Source organism: Apteryx mantelli, chromosome 4 (genome assembly GCF_036417845.1).
Source record: "Apteryx mantelli isolate bAptMan1 chromosome 4, bAptMan1.hap1, whole genome shotgun sequence".
In the NCBI taxonomy this organism is placed as follows: domain Eukaryota; kingdom Metazoa; phylum Chordata; class Aves; order Apterygiformes; family Apterygidae; genus Apteryx; species Apteryx mantelli.
In genome coordinates this window covers 81,687,273-81,704,993 of record NC_089981.1, presented here as the reverse complement: position 1 = coordinate 81,704,993, position 17,721 = coordinate 81,687,273, and the positions used below count along the sequence as shown (strand labels likewise).

Here is a 17,721-nt window from a genome sequence, read left to right as displayed (position 1 = left end):
TCTTTATGTCTTCATCTTGATTACCATGCCTGACAATATATGACCAGAATGGAGAATACCACCAATCAAAGGCACTTTTGATGTAAGTGCCTTCAGTAGCCTCCTTGGAGGTCATGAACCTCAGGCTGATGCTTTTTGTATAAAAGGGGAGCTTCCCCTTGCCTGTCTCTCCCAGGAGCTTCTGCTTTTTGCCCCATATGACAGTGGGTTGCTTCTGATGGGCCTCTTGGAGCTGCACATCTGTTCTGTTGGCCCAGAATACTGGGCTAGATAGATCCAGTATGGCTGTTCTAAAAAAAACAAGCTCAGAGAACAGAAATCTCTGGTAGAGCCAGACCAGAGTTGGCTTTAGGTATAGGCAACTGTAACAAGGAGAGCAGCAAAATCAGCTTCAGTGTCCTGAAAGGCAGAAATGTTCCCCGTGTGCTGGGAGCTCTTCACTCGCTCGACACACTGCTGTGTAGCAGCCTGTGACAGCCTCTGGCAGACACAGGCTCTGTGCTTAAAGTGCAGGGCAGGGCAGCATGATGGGCAACGTGTCCCATCCTCATGGCACTCGCTAGCTGCACCGCACCTGTCTTGGCTTCTGCACCACTCTGGGATGCTCTCAGGCATGGTAAGGACCTGCGAAGCTTTGGGCATGTTCACACCTCTCTGTTTTTCCCTGTGTGGAAAGCAAGAGGTGGACTGAAGATGGGGGTCTCAATCCCAGAATGGGCCACAGGGAGACCTGGAATCACCTGTGCCACCTGCAGCCCCAGCTCTGCCCATGCGTTGCTGCTGGACCAGGCCCTGCATCCAGTGCTGCCGTGTGCCTTGCTGGTTGAGTCTTCAGAGAGATCAGCTTGGGAGGATGGAAATAGGGACCTTTAGGGATAGCAAGAAGCTGCTTTCCTTAGCCACACTGATATGATCCATACTGGCCTCTGTTGTGGACTTGCTCAGGGAAGGTGGTGATCAGGAAAGCCTCTCTGCTGTTGTGCAAAACTGAATTTTAATACTCAAGGGTAAGTGAATTTTTACTGCCTGTAGATGAGAAGAAATTGATTATTTCTTAAAGGCTTAAGAGGCTTGAGCCAGCTTTAGAATACAGGAGGCTTGGGCAGGAAGTTTTGGAGTGTGAAATAAAATTGAGGGGAGAGAGTGCAAATTAGTATCTTCATTTTGGAAAAATACAGCAGTTGTGTTTGAGACTCTTAAGACTAATGAGCGCCTGTCCAGTGCCTGCTGATGTTAGTGGAATAACTGTTGACTTAATGGGTTTTGGATTATTCTTGAGTAGCTTATTGTCCTGATACTTCTTGTGGAAGGTGAAACACATCCTTCCTCTGTCATTAATTCCTCATTTGGATGTGTTATACTTGATTGTCCAAAAGTGACCTTAGGGAGGTCTTGTTAGTGAGCATATTAATTACCGTTTGTGCAGAAAGGAGAAGCTACAGCTTTGTAGCTTCTATTTGGCCAGAGTTTTACTGGTCCTGGTTGGGTTTCTGGAGTTGCATTTTATTAAAGCTGAGGTTAGAGTGTTGCTGGCTGAAGGTTGTTCAGAGGTTAAACACTGTAGCATGTTGTTCATGATGACTGTGTAGGAATTTGCATAAAATAAAGTACAGTCTTTATATGTACTGGTGTTCTGGTAAATATTTTGCGGTCACCACTGTTTGTAAGAAACGATGGCTAAGCTACATGGAAAGCTTTATGCCCACTTCAGCAAAGCTGCTTGTAACATCTCTGAACAGAAATAGATGAGTGTTTCCCGTAAAAACACACACTGGAAACATCTGTCCAGCACATTGAATTAAAGGATTTTTCTTGATGTACTGTCTGACCCCTTGTGTTGAGGAACTTCAGTACTTTGTTTTCCTCCTGACTTCCCCCATCTTTCTCTCAAGCTGTCTTTTCGACAGACTTTTCCGTAGCTGGAGTTGTGAGAATGGGCTGGACGTTGCTTTCAGCATCTGTCTTAGCAGCTGTACCGCTTCCTGCTATGAATCATCTGGAGTACTTTTCTTTTTAGGGTGAAGGCACATTTGCTTTCCTGAAGCTGCAAACTAATCTCCGCAGTCTGGCAGCCGAGCCTTAAATGAAACCTCTGCTGTGAGAGTGTTCAAAGGAAGGAATTGCTTCCCTATCAGCGGCGATCACAGAGAAGCCCCGAAAACGGCTCCTTTCCTTACAGGCTGAGTTTGTGGTTAGAGGCACTGCAAACGTCACAGGTTCTCGGAGCGTTGCAGCAAAATGTCTAATTTGTTTGCACCTTAGCGTCAAACATGCCATGATCTGACGTTTTCAGAAATTCATCTCTACAAGAGCTAATTTTCAAAGTATCTTCAGCAGGGGAAGAAGGGTCTTTTGCCTGAGAGGTCTTGACTGTGTTTTGACCCCTCTCTTGGGCCGAAGTGTGCACCTTCATTTTCCAGGGCTCAGGGATTGCGTCTGTTTGAGTACTGGGAGTCCAAAATGAGTCCTAGACGACTTTTTTTTCTTTTTGTCCTGAGGATCTGAGGATTTATAGCTCCCAGAAACTTGACTGAATATTAGATTCTAACTTATGTATTTCACATAGACACGAAAACCAAAACTCCCCCTTCAGTTTTGTCTTAAAAAAAAAAAAAGACAGAAAAAAACCCTCAAAGCACGTTAATTGCCAAGTCGTTAAGTGTTCTTTCTTTCTTGTTAATTTTTCTAGGGAAACGTCAGATTCATCACTTGGGAAACCAGCTTCAACTCAATCAGCATTGTCTGGATACCGCCTTTAATTTTTTCAAGATGGCTGTGAGCAAGCACCTAACCCGGGGGAGAAAGATGACCCATGTAATTGCTGCGTGTCTCTACCTGGTGTGTAGGACAGAAGGAACTCCTCGTATCCTTTCACATGTGTGCAACATGAGAGTTGGACCCCTAGATAAAACACCTTAACTGTTTGATTGGGGGGGGAGGGGGGGAGAGGCACTGTTCCTGCAGTGGCAATAATAAAAAAATAATTACTTTTAGTAAGTCAACTATTTAGTTTGACTGTTTTTCTAAATTTGAAAAGGTAAGTGTTTAGGATGTAATTTCATAACTGCTGATTTTGCATAATGAAGTGAGTGGGAATTTTTCCTGTGTTCAAGTAAAATTTTTCCCTTTCTAAATGTACAGTACTTAGTGTTACTTACAAGGATCTATTAATTCCACTCCACCTCCCCTCAGTAGGTCTTAATTTCTTGTTGGTAATTTCTTTAAAGTCTTAATTTCTTTCTGGTAAAAAAAAAATTGTACTCTTCCTGCTCTTTGCTAGGGATTTTTTTTTTTTTTTAAACACCAAAAATTAACCCGAAGCCTCCTGTGCTGTCTGCGTTAAAGAACAGATCTGAGTTCCACTAGGCCTTCCATCAAGGCCTTCCATGAATTTCCTTCTTTTAATTCTTGTGGGAAGGGCAGTATCATTACCATTTTGGTTTTGGGGAAAAAGATATTTAAGAAATTACATAATTTTAAGAAATTACATAAATTTGCTCAAAGATCATCCAGGAAATCAGTGACTGAACATCAAACTGCACACAGGTTTAAGTTGCCAGTGAGTACTCCTTGCTGTAGCCCATCCTTATTTTTGTATTATAGAACTTTATTAACATCCCTGTAAGCTTTAGATACTGATGGACATCCGAATTTATTTGTTTTATGTTTATATTTTTATTTATGTTGTGTTTCAATTACTGGAATTTGGTTTTAGTATCACAAACCCAAGATAACGCAACCAATTACTTGTGTATTGCATTAGTTCTCCTCCTCCTCTTTAAAGCAATATGTGTGCATCACCAGTATCTTATTTGATCTGATTTTTTTTTTTAAAGTTTATTTCATTTCATTCTATATTTCTTTTAGCAGTTGGACAGCTCAAGTTTCTTCACTGATCTGAGATTTTTTTTTTTAGTTTCAGAAACTATATTCGGAATCTTAAAATTGGTGCTTTGTGATGTTGCTGTCATTATATTTGCATGTTAAAAAGGCGTTTTTGCAGGAATAATGGAATTATAAAAGGAAGGCTTTACTATTAAACTTTTTTTTTTCTAATGCGAAATCTTTTTGTAAACTTTGAACAGTGTAAGTCTCTATCATTACTGTAAAGACAATATTGAATTACAGGCGTTGCCAATATTTTTTTATGCTCATGTCATTTTTTTAGAAGTAATTTATTTGCAGTCATTATTTAACATTACGGAATAATAACCTAGCCATAATATGCAAATCCACTTTTCCCCACTGGTAGTGATAAAAAGTATTTGAAGCAATATAGCTGTAATAGGCAAGTAGGTATATTGTAGTGCAGCAGCCATCTGTGTAGCAAGTGTGGCCAACCCTTCGGCAAACCCCCAAAGTCCTTTGCTTGTTTTACACATCCTTCTTTGAAGTGTTTTGGCGCGTATCTCTGTTATGTGCAACATGTACTGGCCTGGTTGACACTTTATAAGTATCTGAATTTATTTTCCCACTTTTTTTCTTCTCCTTAAATGGAGAACACTTCCTGTGTGATATTTCACATATAAAATACTAGGAGTATGGTATGAATAAGACTGTGAAGATGGTCTCTGTCATCTATATTAATATCACAAAGTACTTCATCTTCTCTTGTGTGGTTACTTTGCCATCTGGGAATCGGGAAGTGGTAGTGCGTGACTGTATGGCTCATTTTTGTTAGTGTTGATTTTTAAATCTGTTAAATAAACTTCGTTTTGTAGTTGGCATTAAGAATTCAGCTGCATTGAAAATCTCTAAAGATAGGAGCTTTTTACTTTGGGAGAGTGAGTTCAGGTTATGGTGGATGTGTTGTGGCTGTGCTTTGCAAAGCCATTAGTGTTTTTTAGTATTTCAGGTCCAGTGTGCTTTAAAACAAAACAACCCCCCCCCAAAACCAAACTGTGGATTCTGAACATTGAATTATTACTTCCTCTTCTGGTATCTTGCCCTTTCATTAGAAATTTGGAAAACTGAGAGCCACAGGTGTGTATTGCTGACTTCTGAAATTAAAACACACTCAAGTCTCCGTAGGCTAATTATGCTGATCATTATTGGTGTGTTATATTTGTTTCCAGCCTAGCACTATACAAATGGGCAATAGGAGGCAGCCTTACTCCCAAAGCCTGTGATCCAGAGAGAGCAAGAGCTCCTGTAAAGGATGGCAAAGTGACAGGAGGCTTTAGCAAGAGTGAAGTTGCACATTCAGGACAATGATAAGCTTTCCAGCTGGTTTTGGTCTTCTGGAGAAACCAGTCGAGAATGGCATGCAGAGAGGAGAGAGATGCTGTACAAACTGTGTTGGTATTTGTAACATTTTTAGATTTATATAATACCGCTAAGCAGTAGATTTAGAGAGTTTAAAGTGTTCATTGTTGCAATAGAACTTTTATGAAGAAATTATTTGGGAGGAATTTAGAAAAGGAAGTTAAGACTTTGAAGATCAGAGCATATATTTTAGAAGAAAGAGATATGGAAGAAGATTCAAAGGGCAGCATGTTCAGAAGGCAGAGGCAGTGCCTTGGTTTTGGGCTGCCCAAATGAATCAGTGGAGTGACGTGGGAGTCACAGAGGGTAGAGAGGTTAGATAGGAACAGATGAGTCTTTAAAACAGAAGACAGCATTTTTCTTAAAAAATATTATGGTGGAAGGAGCAAAGCTGTGGCCTGGGGATGTACAGCCAGATGTAGATGTAGTCAGGGGCTGAAGCGGCAAGAAATGTTGTGTACTCACCAATGGCAGAACTGCAGGAGTGGGAAGGGTTTGGAGAACAGGATTTAATTGTCTGCATTGAGTTCTGTTTGAGGGAGGGAATGTATTATCTTGTGCAGATATCTGCTTATCCTTCTTTTTTTCATAATATACATGTTGCCAGCCAGCCTCTGTGAAAATGTAAGGAAGATTCTAGCCAAGTCTCATGGAACAGTCTGAATTTTCCCTGAATAAACCTCGGTCTGCAACAGAGAAGCATTAAGTTCTCCTTAGTTCTTATGTATTGTTTAATTGATATAAAAATGCAAAGTATTACTTAAGTAATAAAAATACTTTTTTACCTGAAAAAAGTTTTATAACTTAAAGAGAACATAAAAGTGTAGCTGAAGTACAGCTTTTATTTATAGTTCTTTGGAAAGTTTAGGACTATATCCGAGATCTGAAATCATTTTACATCAGTTTGTTTTTTATCAGCTTATTTGACACAAACCCACAAGGCAGTAACTTTAACGTGGCTTTTCTTTTACTCACCTTGTTTATACAACTTGGCAGCGTTCCATGTTTTAAAGGGAAAATGGCTTATTAGCTATCAGCTAAATTTGGGAGGTGTTTTATCCTTTTGATGAACTACCGGTGAAAACTTTAATATTATTCTCTTTATAAAATGTATTTATATTCTTAGTGTCAGCAATGAAGACATACTGCAAAATACATATGGAAAAAGTAACAATTTTAAGTCAAGCTTGACAGAATTGGCTGTCCTACTCGCAGGGTCCAGTTTGGAGCGATCCCGAGTGTTTCCAGTGACATCTGACATTAGCTGGCGTTGCGAACTCTCCGTACGTTGCAGGATCTGGCTCGCAATTTGTTTCTTGGAATAGTAACAGACCGCAGTTGTTTCTCTTTAATGTTTTGAACAGCTTTTCCACCCCTACGTATGATTGAATGGAAACAAAGAGCTTTTGAGCTGGGACTGCCGTTCCCGAGAGCGAGCGCTTTGGAGGAGTCGGGCGCAGGTTTTGACTGACTTGGGGATTAGCGTGTAACCTGGGGCTGCCCTGGGGGTCGCGCCGAAACAAGGAGAGGCTCGGGTAGTATTTTCCAGGGGGGAGATCAGTTTGTTTTAATCAAGGCACATTTCATTCTGTTTTTAACCGTTTTTGCTATACGTGACTTTTTTTTTTTTAATAAAAAAACCAACAAAACTGTACACGGTTTTGTTTGTAATATTTTCCACCCTATCACTTTTTTTTTAATCAGTGACGTTTTACATGGCAAATGTCTTTTGTCTCCTGTCCCCACCCCCTCCCCCCCCTTTTTTTTTTCTTTAAAGCTCTCTGAAAAATGTGCCCTTAGTTGTGAACCAAATCCTGTCTTATTAGCGCTTAGTAAACAAAACCTTTTCCACATGAGAAGAGTCCTCACAAAGTTCCCTCACCGGCTATCTTGTGTAAATATGCCCGTGTTTGCCTGCGGAGCTAAGCTCGGGGCGGGTTTCTCCCCCTGCAGCAGCAAGGCTGATGAGCCTGGGTGCACGTGGGAGCCCCGCGCTTCTGCCAGGGCACTGGGGTGGTGACTGCGCTCTGCCGCCTTCCCCGCGCCCATGGCCAGGGCAGCCCGCAGCTGGACGCCCCTGAGTTTGGTCGTCCTGGTCATTCAGCTGGTCTTCAGAGGGTTTTTGGGTTGTCAGAGGGAGGAGACGGGCTCCTCCTGCACCTAAGTCAGGCCTCTCTTCTGAACTGTTCTTGGAGGAACCTCTCTGCGAATGGTATAGGAGAAGTAGCCTCTGAATTTGAGGGTGGTGAGCAGGAGAAAGTCTGGTTCCCTTGGTTTCTGTTATGTGTGAACTTGCACTGATTTGGAAGGTGTAGGATACTTTTCCTCTGCTTTCTGCACTCCATGAACCTCTCTTTGGCTTGAAGAAGGATCAGGAAGACATGACGGGCTCTTGTCAGGCAAGAAGGGTTTGGGAAAAAAAATGGGCATCTCCTTGTCGAATGGGGCAGGACTTTGTTATTTCCATGTGGATTTCCTATCTGTCTGCAGTGCTTGTGCTCTATTGCCAAGCTATTTGACTGCCTCCCGGTTTAATGTGTTTATTTTCATGTCACAGTAAGGGGAAGTTGAGAGTATTTATCTTCATTTTCCAGGTGCAGAACTGAAGTTAAGGGATACATCCAAAGCTACCCAGAAAATCTGTGATGGAGTAAGGAATTGAACTTGGGTCTTTGTAATCCTAGATTAGGTACCAGCTACTGAACCAGTCTCCATTTTTGGAATTTGCAAGCAAAGTTCAGCTAATTTCCTTTGGAGCGTTTGCGAGCTCTGTTGGCTTCCCACACTGTCTTGGGAGGCTTTGTATAATCTCACCATGAGAGCCTTTGATGGATACATTCTTTGTTTCCCTGCTAACACTTCAAGGTCTATCTTTGCAAGGAAAAGGGCATGGCTTCCTTTTTTATTAGAAATGAAAAATTAGGTCTCCAACAATCTTTTGACCTCTACTAAGCTTGCTGGAGCCAGCAGGCCCTAGTGTTCCCAATTAAAAAGTTAACTTTTGAAATTAGACTTTAATCAACAAAATTTTAGAGCTCTAGTTAGGAAGTTAATAAAAACTTGTAATTTTTCTTCTGCTGTGGACTTTTATTTTTTAGTCACTGCCCTTTTAATTTTGATTAAATAGAGTTGCATTCAGAATTTTTTGCATGCAAGTGTTGAGTGTGACAAGGCCATAACATAAGCGATTAAAAGCTTATTTTAAACTGTATAGTTAAAAATACATGTGATATTTACTAAGGCAAATTATTTCATTTTCCTAGAATTTTTTTGTGTGATAAAAAGTGGTAAGATGTTACTTCCTAGACTTAAAGAAGTCTTGGAAAAGCCTTGTGCACTCACTTCAAAATGAAGTTTTAAAAGCGATGTGCTTTTGAATGCATGGATTTTGGTTAGTTTAGTTAGTTTAGTTTTTTCAGCCTATTAATGGAAATCTGCAACCTGATCTTTGGTGCGGCTATTGTTGCCCTGTGTTAGTTGCATATATTTCCAAATAGTTCATCTGTTTTGTAATACATGCTCGTGTGATCAATCTTATTTTGTACTACAGAAGAAAATGCTTTAGAAATTTAGGACAGAGGGCAGCCAGTGGCAGCAATATAAATTTAATTTCTGCACCCTCATTTCTCCCGCTCACTCTCTCTCCAGCCAAGGTTGTGACTACTCAGTCGAGCAGCAGGGCTCATGACCTGAAGCCAGCATATCCCGGCCTCTTTTCCACAGAGTGAAGCAGAGTCATCCGAGTTTTTCACTTAACAGTACTGCCTCACACCTTTCTGCTGTACAGAGAGATAGAAAAGTATGTTGGCAAGAGAATGAAGTGTTTCATCTTTCCTGTCAGAGGGAAAGATGGACAAATTTTCCCTTCCATGTACTGGTTGATGTTGTATGCAGACCTCTCTCTGCGGTATTATTTGCCATTAATCTGAACTTTGCCCAGATGATATTGAGAGTTTTAACTCTTGTGTCTTGGGAAGAAAATCTCTGTCTGCTCGCTGATGCTCAAGGGAGCTTGTTTTAGAAACCTTGTCGTCCTGCTGCTGTCCGGGGGCCGGTCCTCCATCTGGCTCATTTCTTCTTGCAGCTGCTCTTCTCACCATACGGGCTGCTCCTGGCAGCTGCCCAAGCGATGGGCACAGGGGCAGCACCCGCAAGGGAGGCTGGCGATGGGTGCTGTGCCACTGCAAGGTCTCTTGTCTGGCCTCCAGCCATATGCCAGAGGAGCTTGGGTTTCCCTTAGGTCTTGTGTCGTATCTGAGAGTCCCCTGTGGATGTCTTCATCCTATGGTATCTAAGGTGGTGTTGGGTACCTGTGCTCAACACTTGCATTGGTCCACTTGTGTCTGGTTGTTTGCGGTGCCCTTTAAAAAGAATTCCCTCTTAGGAAGAACAGGACCTGAAGCCTACGAGACTGCCTGTGAGGCTCTGCACCTGGGGGACAGGGCTGGGGAGGTGGTAAATGATGCTCCTCTGATCACTCGGGGAAGAAAGCCAAAAACCTCACTTGTGCATGACTCAGATGTGGTAGGAAAAGGGTGAGGGTGACTGCTAAATAGCATTTTCCTCCAGGGTGCCCTGTCTCTGAAAGTCATTGAAGCTGTCTGTGAGGAGACCGTAATTTTAATGTGGAGAGTCTGCACTTGGGTGAATTTCTGTGCCCCTTTAAGGAAAGGAACTTTACGTTGTGGAGTGTGCCAGCTCAAAGCCTTACTGCTTAAATCCTTGTGCTAAATGCCCATTATGGATGCTGCAGGGAGGGAGGGAAAAAGCTGCTGTAAGTGCAGTAGTGATAATTGACCCACTTAAGAGAGCTGCTCTAATTTTGCATGTTACAGCATCCTGGAAACTCAGATAAGAATGTTGATCTCTCCAGCTAACACGATTTCTATATATACTATCCAAAAGAAGGAGGAGGACTGCAATTTTGTGTGTGTCTGTTAAGGTTAATATTTTGTTTAAGAATTATACACTCTGGAAATCTGCTTTTCTGTTAACTTGTTACTAACTCAGGATAGAAAAGTGTTTAACCTCTTGTACTGGCAAGGGGACACCTGATCCTGCCCCATCAAATCCACGGCCAAAACTTGCACTGGCTTCTGTGTAGAGGAGTGGCCAACTTTTTTCCCTTAGGTTCCTGGCACCCAGCAGGTGGCTCAAATTGTCAACTTTTCCATAATGCAGCATTGAACAAAGTGGCTAGAGATAAAGGGAGGGACAGAGTCACAGGATGGCCTATAAAGATTACGAGTTAGGTTGGTTTTGATAGCTTTGTTTTTTTTCTGTTTTCCCCATTTAAGTGAAATTTTGAACAATAAAGGTCAAAACGCTCCTTTTCGGAAATTTGACTGCAGGAATATTTTTTTGCTTTATGGAGCAAAATGACTCAAGTTCCCAAGCAGTTCTTTCTCAAAGCACGTTGATGGGTATGACTGCTGAAAAATACGGATTTTGCTGACAAAAGAGCTTTACACCTAGACTGTTTTAATTTTGGAGGTCCTTTTCTGCCCATCGCACCTTTCTGTGTTGGGCCGGAGACAGTCCTCACGATCCCTCCTTGGAACAAAGGCACCGGCTTTATTCTGTAGACGTTTGGGTTAGTTCCCCGAAGCCTTTGTAGCCGTGGGTTTGAATTACAGTACGGGCAGGTAGAACAAGCGTGTACTGTTTGGCAGTCCGGCGCTCTGTCGCTGTGTTGGGCCTTGTGCAACGCCGAGTTACTTACAGTAGAAGAATCTGACCCAGATTTTTAATGCATGTAATAACGGTCTATTTAAATGCAGCGGGTGGTCTGTCCTCTCAGTAGTTCAGTACCAGGCTGGGGTTTCTGAATGGGTGAGACGTTCCCGCGGTGGAAAGAAAGCATGGACAGAGACAGGAGCAGGGAGCAGAAGGGCTAAGAAGGCATCAGTGATGCTGGGATAGAAAATATGAGGGGCAGCCCTCAAATACCAGCACCCCTTTGCGAGGGGGTGACGCTTTGAAGCAGAGCGGTGGGGTGGTGGGAGCTAATGAGGTGAGCGAAGGCCGGAGGAGCCCTGGGCGGGGAGACGGCGTGATGGATGAGGGGATGGAAACGGCAGGGCAGAGAGGCCTGCTTCAAATGAAACAAATACAGCGGCGGGACGATAAGGAAGGGGATCTCACCTCTGATGTCCGTGACCTTCAGCCATCCTTGCATGGTTGTGAAAATAAATATTTAACAATCTTGCTAAAGCTTGTTTGCAAGAGGAAACGATTAGGATGGCTGTCTGCTTAATTCAGAACTTTATCTCTGGATCTGAATTTTGGTGCTTATGTAGGCAGTAACAGCATTTAGCTGGGTAGCGTTTTGACCTGATGGGAGCTAATATATTGCAAACACCAGCTAATAAAAAGCAGCGGGGAATGGCCAGTGATTGTGTCTCACATTTTTGCTCTTGTTAGAGGATATGCCGGATGTGGTGTGGGACCTGGAGGAGATGCTTCTTCTTCATTCTCTGCATCCCTACCCCCTTTAAAAAAAAAAAAAAAAAAAAAAGTTACCTGATGCTTTGTTTAAGTAAGTTCTGGTAGCAAACATGAGCAATTACTGTTGATGTTTGTGATACATTCACTGAAAAATATTCCTGGTTTTAGCCACGACTAATGATTTTTGCATTTTAATACTTCAGAAGTCAATTAGAAAATTAAATGCTCTCTTTCATTAAAATAGTTTTGAAGATTGTATATTTGCATTTTAATGCAGTAAGAACGATGCCTTAAAAGACAAATTCATATTCTTAAATACTTTAATTAAGATCCAGTCATACATAATAGATTAAATAGAAGCCACTTCATTGACAACTACAAGCGCTTCTGTGCTTGCTATCTGCAAATACTATTTTAGCTTGAGGTCTTCTAAAACTGTCTCCACTTTCATCATATTCTTAAGTTTTATGCAGTTTTATTTTATGTCTTGTACTTTTTGATGTTATAAGAACAAAGTGAAAGTGTATCAGAGAAACAGTACTACTTTTCAAATTTGTTTTGGAAAAACACAAGTCATTTTCATACCTGGCCTTTCCCCATATCTTGAAAGAGGTTTTGATAATGATTTCTTACATCCTAATAAAGTATAAGCATTTAAAAAATTAGTGAAAGTACTTCTGAAGAGCTGTCTTATTTCTTCAGATGCTTGTCACTAGGATTTTGTTTGCATGACAGTCTTCATGCATAAACTTCATTCTGGAAATGCTTCTTAAAGACTTTTAGCATTTTGTAATCTCATGCCAAGCAAAATGTGAGATAAGCCTTTTCACTGTTAGGCTGTCTTTGTGACAAATGCATGCCCTTCCTCAAAGGCAAAAGCAAATGTCTTTTAAGCTTAATTGCCAACCTGGCTCAGTATTGTCCTAAGTATGAATGATGTCACACCGAAGCACATGGTGGTGTGTGTGCTTCCCCCCATCAAGAGGGAGAATCATCTTTGCATCTTATCCAGTTTCAGCAGTTTGGGAAAACAGGAGTCTAAAATGAGCCCCCAAACAACCAAAATCTTGATTTCTTCCAGAGATCTGCTTTTGAAGCAAAATGTTCCCCATGCCTTCTTTATTTTGACTTGCTAATTGGAAATAAGATGTTCAAGATAATGTATTCTTTGAAGCTTGTATACTGTGTATTTTATTTAGATTTGATCCTTTAAACATTTGACAATAAAACATAAATTGCAGCACTCTCATCTTTAGATCAGCTGTAAGTGAATCATTTAAGTTTTCAACATCCTTCCAGTTTGGGAGAAACACAGTAGTCTCAGTAATGTTTTGACTGCTTGTGTTGGTAAAGTGCTATGAGATTTGCTAATCAATATTTTTAAATGGAGATATATAACTGTTTCTTCAATGGAGGAGCAGCTTGTCTCCAAGAATAAAGTCTTAACTTATGCCTAGGCATGGAATAGAAATCCTGAGTGCTCTCCAGATGTCTTTTGTATTGCAGAAAGGTATGGTGAATGCATATCAGATGCATTTTTTGTTACCATGTACGAACTATTGCTGGAAAGCAAATTCTGAAAGAGGGGAAAAATCTCTTAACCCGTATAGGCTGAAAAAAAAGTCTTTTAGTTTGGACAAAAAATTGTGTAGATCTTATTTCACCAGTGCCATAATCTTTATAATATGAAGAGAAAAACATGCAATAAAAATACATACTCAGCAACATGACTTTGGGATGTGATTAACTGAAACGTGCAAGTCTGTTGTATACCAAACAGAACTCTAAACATTGCCTCTGTCTTACTTTCAGGAGAAGTTCTCACCTTATCTGTTTTACAATATTTTTCTTTCTATAATTGGACCTTTTTACTTTTTGTTGTACTTGTGGAAAGCCTTTTGACCTTGCAGTTTCCAAGGGGAAACAAAGTTGTTATTGTCCTTTCAGGTAAAGCAATGCATAGCAAAATTCTAGGACAAAGAGCTGATAATTCATGTTAGACTGTAGAAAATTTGGGAGGTTACCTTAACTTGATAGCTTGTGTGAAAACACCACTGTGTCCTTGTTGTGCAAGGATTTTGTCCCCTGCTAGCTAACTCGCGTTGAGAACACACTTTTTTTTTTTCCCCACCCTTCCTAATGAAGGCATGGCTTCAGACTAATGGAGTTCTGTCTGTTCAACTGCAAAGGTGGTGAGATTATAGATGCTCTTCTCTGTGACTTTTCCTGGTGGACAAAAGAGTGGGGGTCTCTGAATTAGGAATATTTCTTCTGAAATTTGCCACTGAAATTACTGGTGGATCATCCTTGATCTTTAGCAAGATTAAAAAAATGTAAGATAATATAAGTCATTGCTGAAGAAGTCTTCTCTAAATAAACATCTGGAGTTTTCAGCTGCTGGGTTTTGATCAGTACCTGAAACCAGAGAACAGTCTATTCTGTTCTTATTTGGAGTTGAAAGTCAGTTTTTCCCAGGTGAGTGTCATTAACTTCTGCAGAATCTAAGTTGCATTTTCTTTTCTAAATGAAATTTTCTGGTCCTTAAAGGATCAGTCTTGTAGAGAATGCAACAGATGGACTGCATCTGTACTGCTGTCTCTGAGGGACTCCCAGATCATTGCATTCTTGTCACATCTGGAAGACCCAGTTCATTGCCAATAATTATTTTTAGCACATATTTAGATAAGACTTTTTCCACTTAAAAATATTTCATAAACCTTCAGTGTAATATTTGTTAGGATCTACCTTCTGTCTTCTACCTAGATTCTAAGCTCTTACTGTGAGAAAAGACAAACTCAAGTATTGATTGCTGCTGTACTCATTCCTCAGTCTTTGAACTGGTGGTTTCAGTGTCCCAGCTGTTTCTCAGTCATTCAGTGATGAGACAAGAGTCTCCAGTCTCTGGTTTTCACTGACAATATTGGCAGTCCTCCCAGTGTGGCTGGTGAACTGGTCATTTTCCTTCTGTCGCGGCTGGAGAAGTTGGGAGCACAGTCAGGAGCAAAGATCTCTGGCTGAGAGGTAGGTGCCTGGAACCAGAAGAAAGTGGCTTAAACAGAAGCTGGAAAACAAGTAGTACAACAGCAGTTTGTACTTAGGAACCTGGAACTGAACATAGCTCTCCAGGGGCATCCTCGCAGGTACTGGGAATAATCACTTCCCTCGACTGCTGGCTGCACCCCTGCTAATACAGCCTAGTATGTGCTTGGTCTTCCTTGATGCAAGAGCATGCTGCTGCCTCAAGTTCAACTTGTCCATGGGGGCCCCCAGGTCCTTTTCTGCAAGTTTCTCCCTAGTCGGTCAGTCCCCAGCCTGTACCAAGGTTATTCTGTCTCAGGTGCAAGACTTTAAATTTGTCTTTGAACTTCCTGAAGTTCCTGTCAGCTCGGTTCTCCAGCATGCTGCGATCCCTCTGAATGGCAGCCCTATCTTCCAGTGGATTGCCTGCTCCCCCAACTTGATGCAGTCTTCGGACTTGCCCAGGGTGTCTTCTGTCTTGCTGTCTCATTGTTGATCAAGACAGTTGCCCCTGAGACATGCCAGTAGTAACCGTCTGCCAGGTGGACTTTGTACTGTCAATCACAGCCCTTTTAAGCCTGGCAGTCCAGCCAATTTTATGCCTACCTTATAGTCCAGCTATCCAAACCATATCTCATTAATGTGACTGTAAGAGTGCCATGGGAGACTGCGCCTTGAGCCTTGCTGAAGTCAAGGTAAGCAGCATCCAGTGCTGTCCCTTGTTCACTGAGCCCGTCAGTTAGGTTGCCATGTAAAAGTGATCAGTAGGGAATGCTTTGCTCAGTGGTGCTTCCGAAATGTCTTTCTGCTTGGCAGTTTAGGTGTTTGGCTTGTGCTGTACATGGAGGACTTCTCTTTGCTCAGAATCCAGAGCACTCAGTCTTCTCCTGATGGTAGAGATGCAGTGACAGGCGCTCATTGATTTTAGGGCTGGTGACTAAGGTCCCTTCTTGACTAGCAGAAAACCTGGATTCCATTCTGTAAGGGCAATTCAAAGCAAATAGACTCGCTGGGGCCCTCAAGCTGACCGTTCTCCTTCTGGAGCTGGTGTCGCTCTGCAATCGAGAATGCAAGAATTGCAGGGTTAGGAGAAGAGCAAACAAGTGGAAGCTTTTCTACTTGAATGATCAGTCTGTTTAGCGGAGAGGGGGTATACTTCATTTGACTTGTTTCTCTCAGGGTTATTTCTTTGTGTTTCTGTAGTTTTTGTTTTATTAATATATTTTTTATATATAACGACCATAAGGTAAACAGCCCTAGCAGCGGGGTTGCAACTCCAGTTTGCTCCCTCGTAGCTGAGGGTCCAGACCATTGAAGTTTAGAGTTTATTGTATTTTATAGAGCAGGTCAGTATTACAGTCCCCATCTTATGGATGGGGAAACTGAGGCACAAAAGAGAAGCAAAATGATTTGTTTAGCAGGGCAGTAATGAGATCTTGATCTTTTGTGTCCCGTATGCATCTGTACCTTATACAGCTCACTGCTTCCCAAAATGTAGGAGTCCTGTTCTGCATATTATTCTTCTCTCTGATTTTGGTAGGACAGCGCAATATACTTATGCAACCATATTTTTAGCTAATTGTGGAAAAAGTGTTAAGTTTTGCAGGCTCTCTAGTTCTGATGCTGTACTGAACTTGACATCAAAATTCTAGGCTGAATTTGTAAGTCTCAGCGGTGAAAGTTACTATTTTTCTTGAAAGCTCTGCAAATGTGACGCAATCAGCGAGCAGCTGTAAACATGGGATCCACAATAGCATTCTTATTCGTTGTTCAAAGTCGAGCCGTTTTTTAAGAGATTGCAGTCAGCACGCTGTAGAATGTTATTTGAAATTACACTGCTTCGTTACAATAAAACTACTGCAACGCTGTGTGAAAGGAGTCTGAGGAGATCTTTCCCAGCATATCACTGGCAGTTTTTATTTTCCCAGAGGCAGATGATATGTACATCATTACTGATTTTTTTTTTTTCTCATGAAGAATTCCAGCAGCTGAGATAAGTTTACAGCTTCTTAAAAACTGATAATGAAAGAGCAGTCTCTGTGCTGTAAGAGAGACACGAGATAAGTGCTTGCCATTGCTTCAGCATTCAAAAGAAGATAATGCAGGGATAAAAGTTTAAAATGACACTTCAGGAGAAGATTCCTCATTTTCCATCTTGATTAAAGGCATTTAATGGAGGTTGTTAACTTTTAAGAACTTGAGAAATGCCATTTGCAAGTAAATTAACTTCAGTGTGTTCACTAACTGATGCTATGCAACATTGTATTGAAATGCTTTGCAAGTTCCTACTTAAGTGAAGTAAATATTGACAGTACCATCAAGGGAATTGTAGTATCTGTGACAAGTAAGAATTACAACAGATTGCATACTGAAGAGCCCTGCATTTCCATCAGGATATGTCTGTGTGTATTCTGCCCCCTTCCTGCCCTTCTCCCCCCATCAGGGTTTTCCTATTGCAGCTTATGGATCCTCTCATAAAGATGAGTAAATGATGTACAAGCAGTTGACATTTTTATGTTTTTAAACGCTGAGAATTGGCATGTGTATATATGGAGTGATTTTAGAGCGTACTGGTGCAAAATTGAATTGAATCTTAAACTGATTAAAGGAATTTAAGGAGCCTCTTAGCCATTTATTTCAGGTAATTGAGGTATGAAAATTAGGCCTGGCATACTTGAGAGGAGGGGCTGAGTATGTAATCTGGATTGCATCTACTTTCATTATGAAGGACTCAGTATATCACTTAGCTCTTAAGTCTTTTTTGCATTCTTGGGCAGGTGGGCAAATTTTTGTGTTGATTGGCAGATTATGAACTCACCGAATATGTCGGGACTTTGCATTAAGACAGCATGTAGCTTGGGTCTCTCAAGGGCAGGGAAATAGTGTGAAAAAATAATTCTTTACCATAAACTTAACTACTGGGAGATTATACAGCAAATGCATTTGCAGGCTTGCATCTCTGACTCTTGGGAGAGACTTGAGAATCCCAGA

The 17,721-nt window shown here is 41.3% G+C and overlaps 1 protein-coding gene across 2 annotated transcripts in view; it reads left to right on the top strand.

Moving 5' to 3' along the window:
* The window catches only part of BRF1 (BRF1 RNA polymerase III transcription initiation factor subunit), a 175,936-nt gene that overhangs the window by 43,080 nt on the left and 115,135 nt on the right, over positions 1 to 17,721 (top strand). For both annotated transcript variants that reach the window (XM_067295078.1, XM_013940837.2), the window contains exon 3: positions 2,690 to 2,863. In XM_067295078.1, coding sequence (XP_067151179.1) covers positions 2,690 to 2,863 — 174 coding nt within the window. The remainder of the gene's footprint in view (positions 1 to 2,689; positions 2,864 to 17,721) is intronic.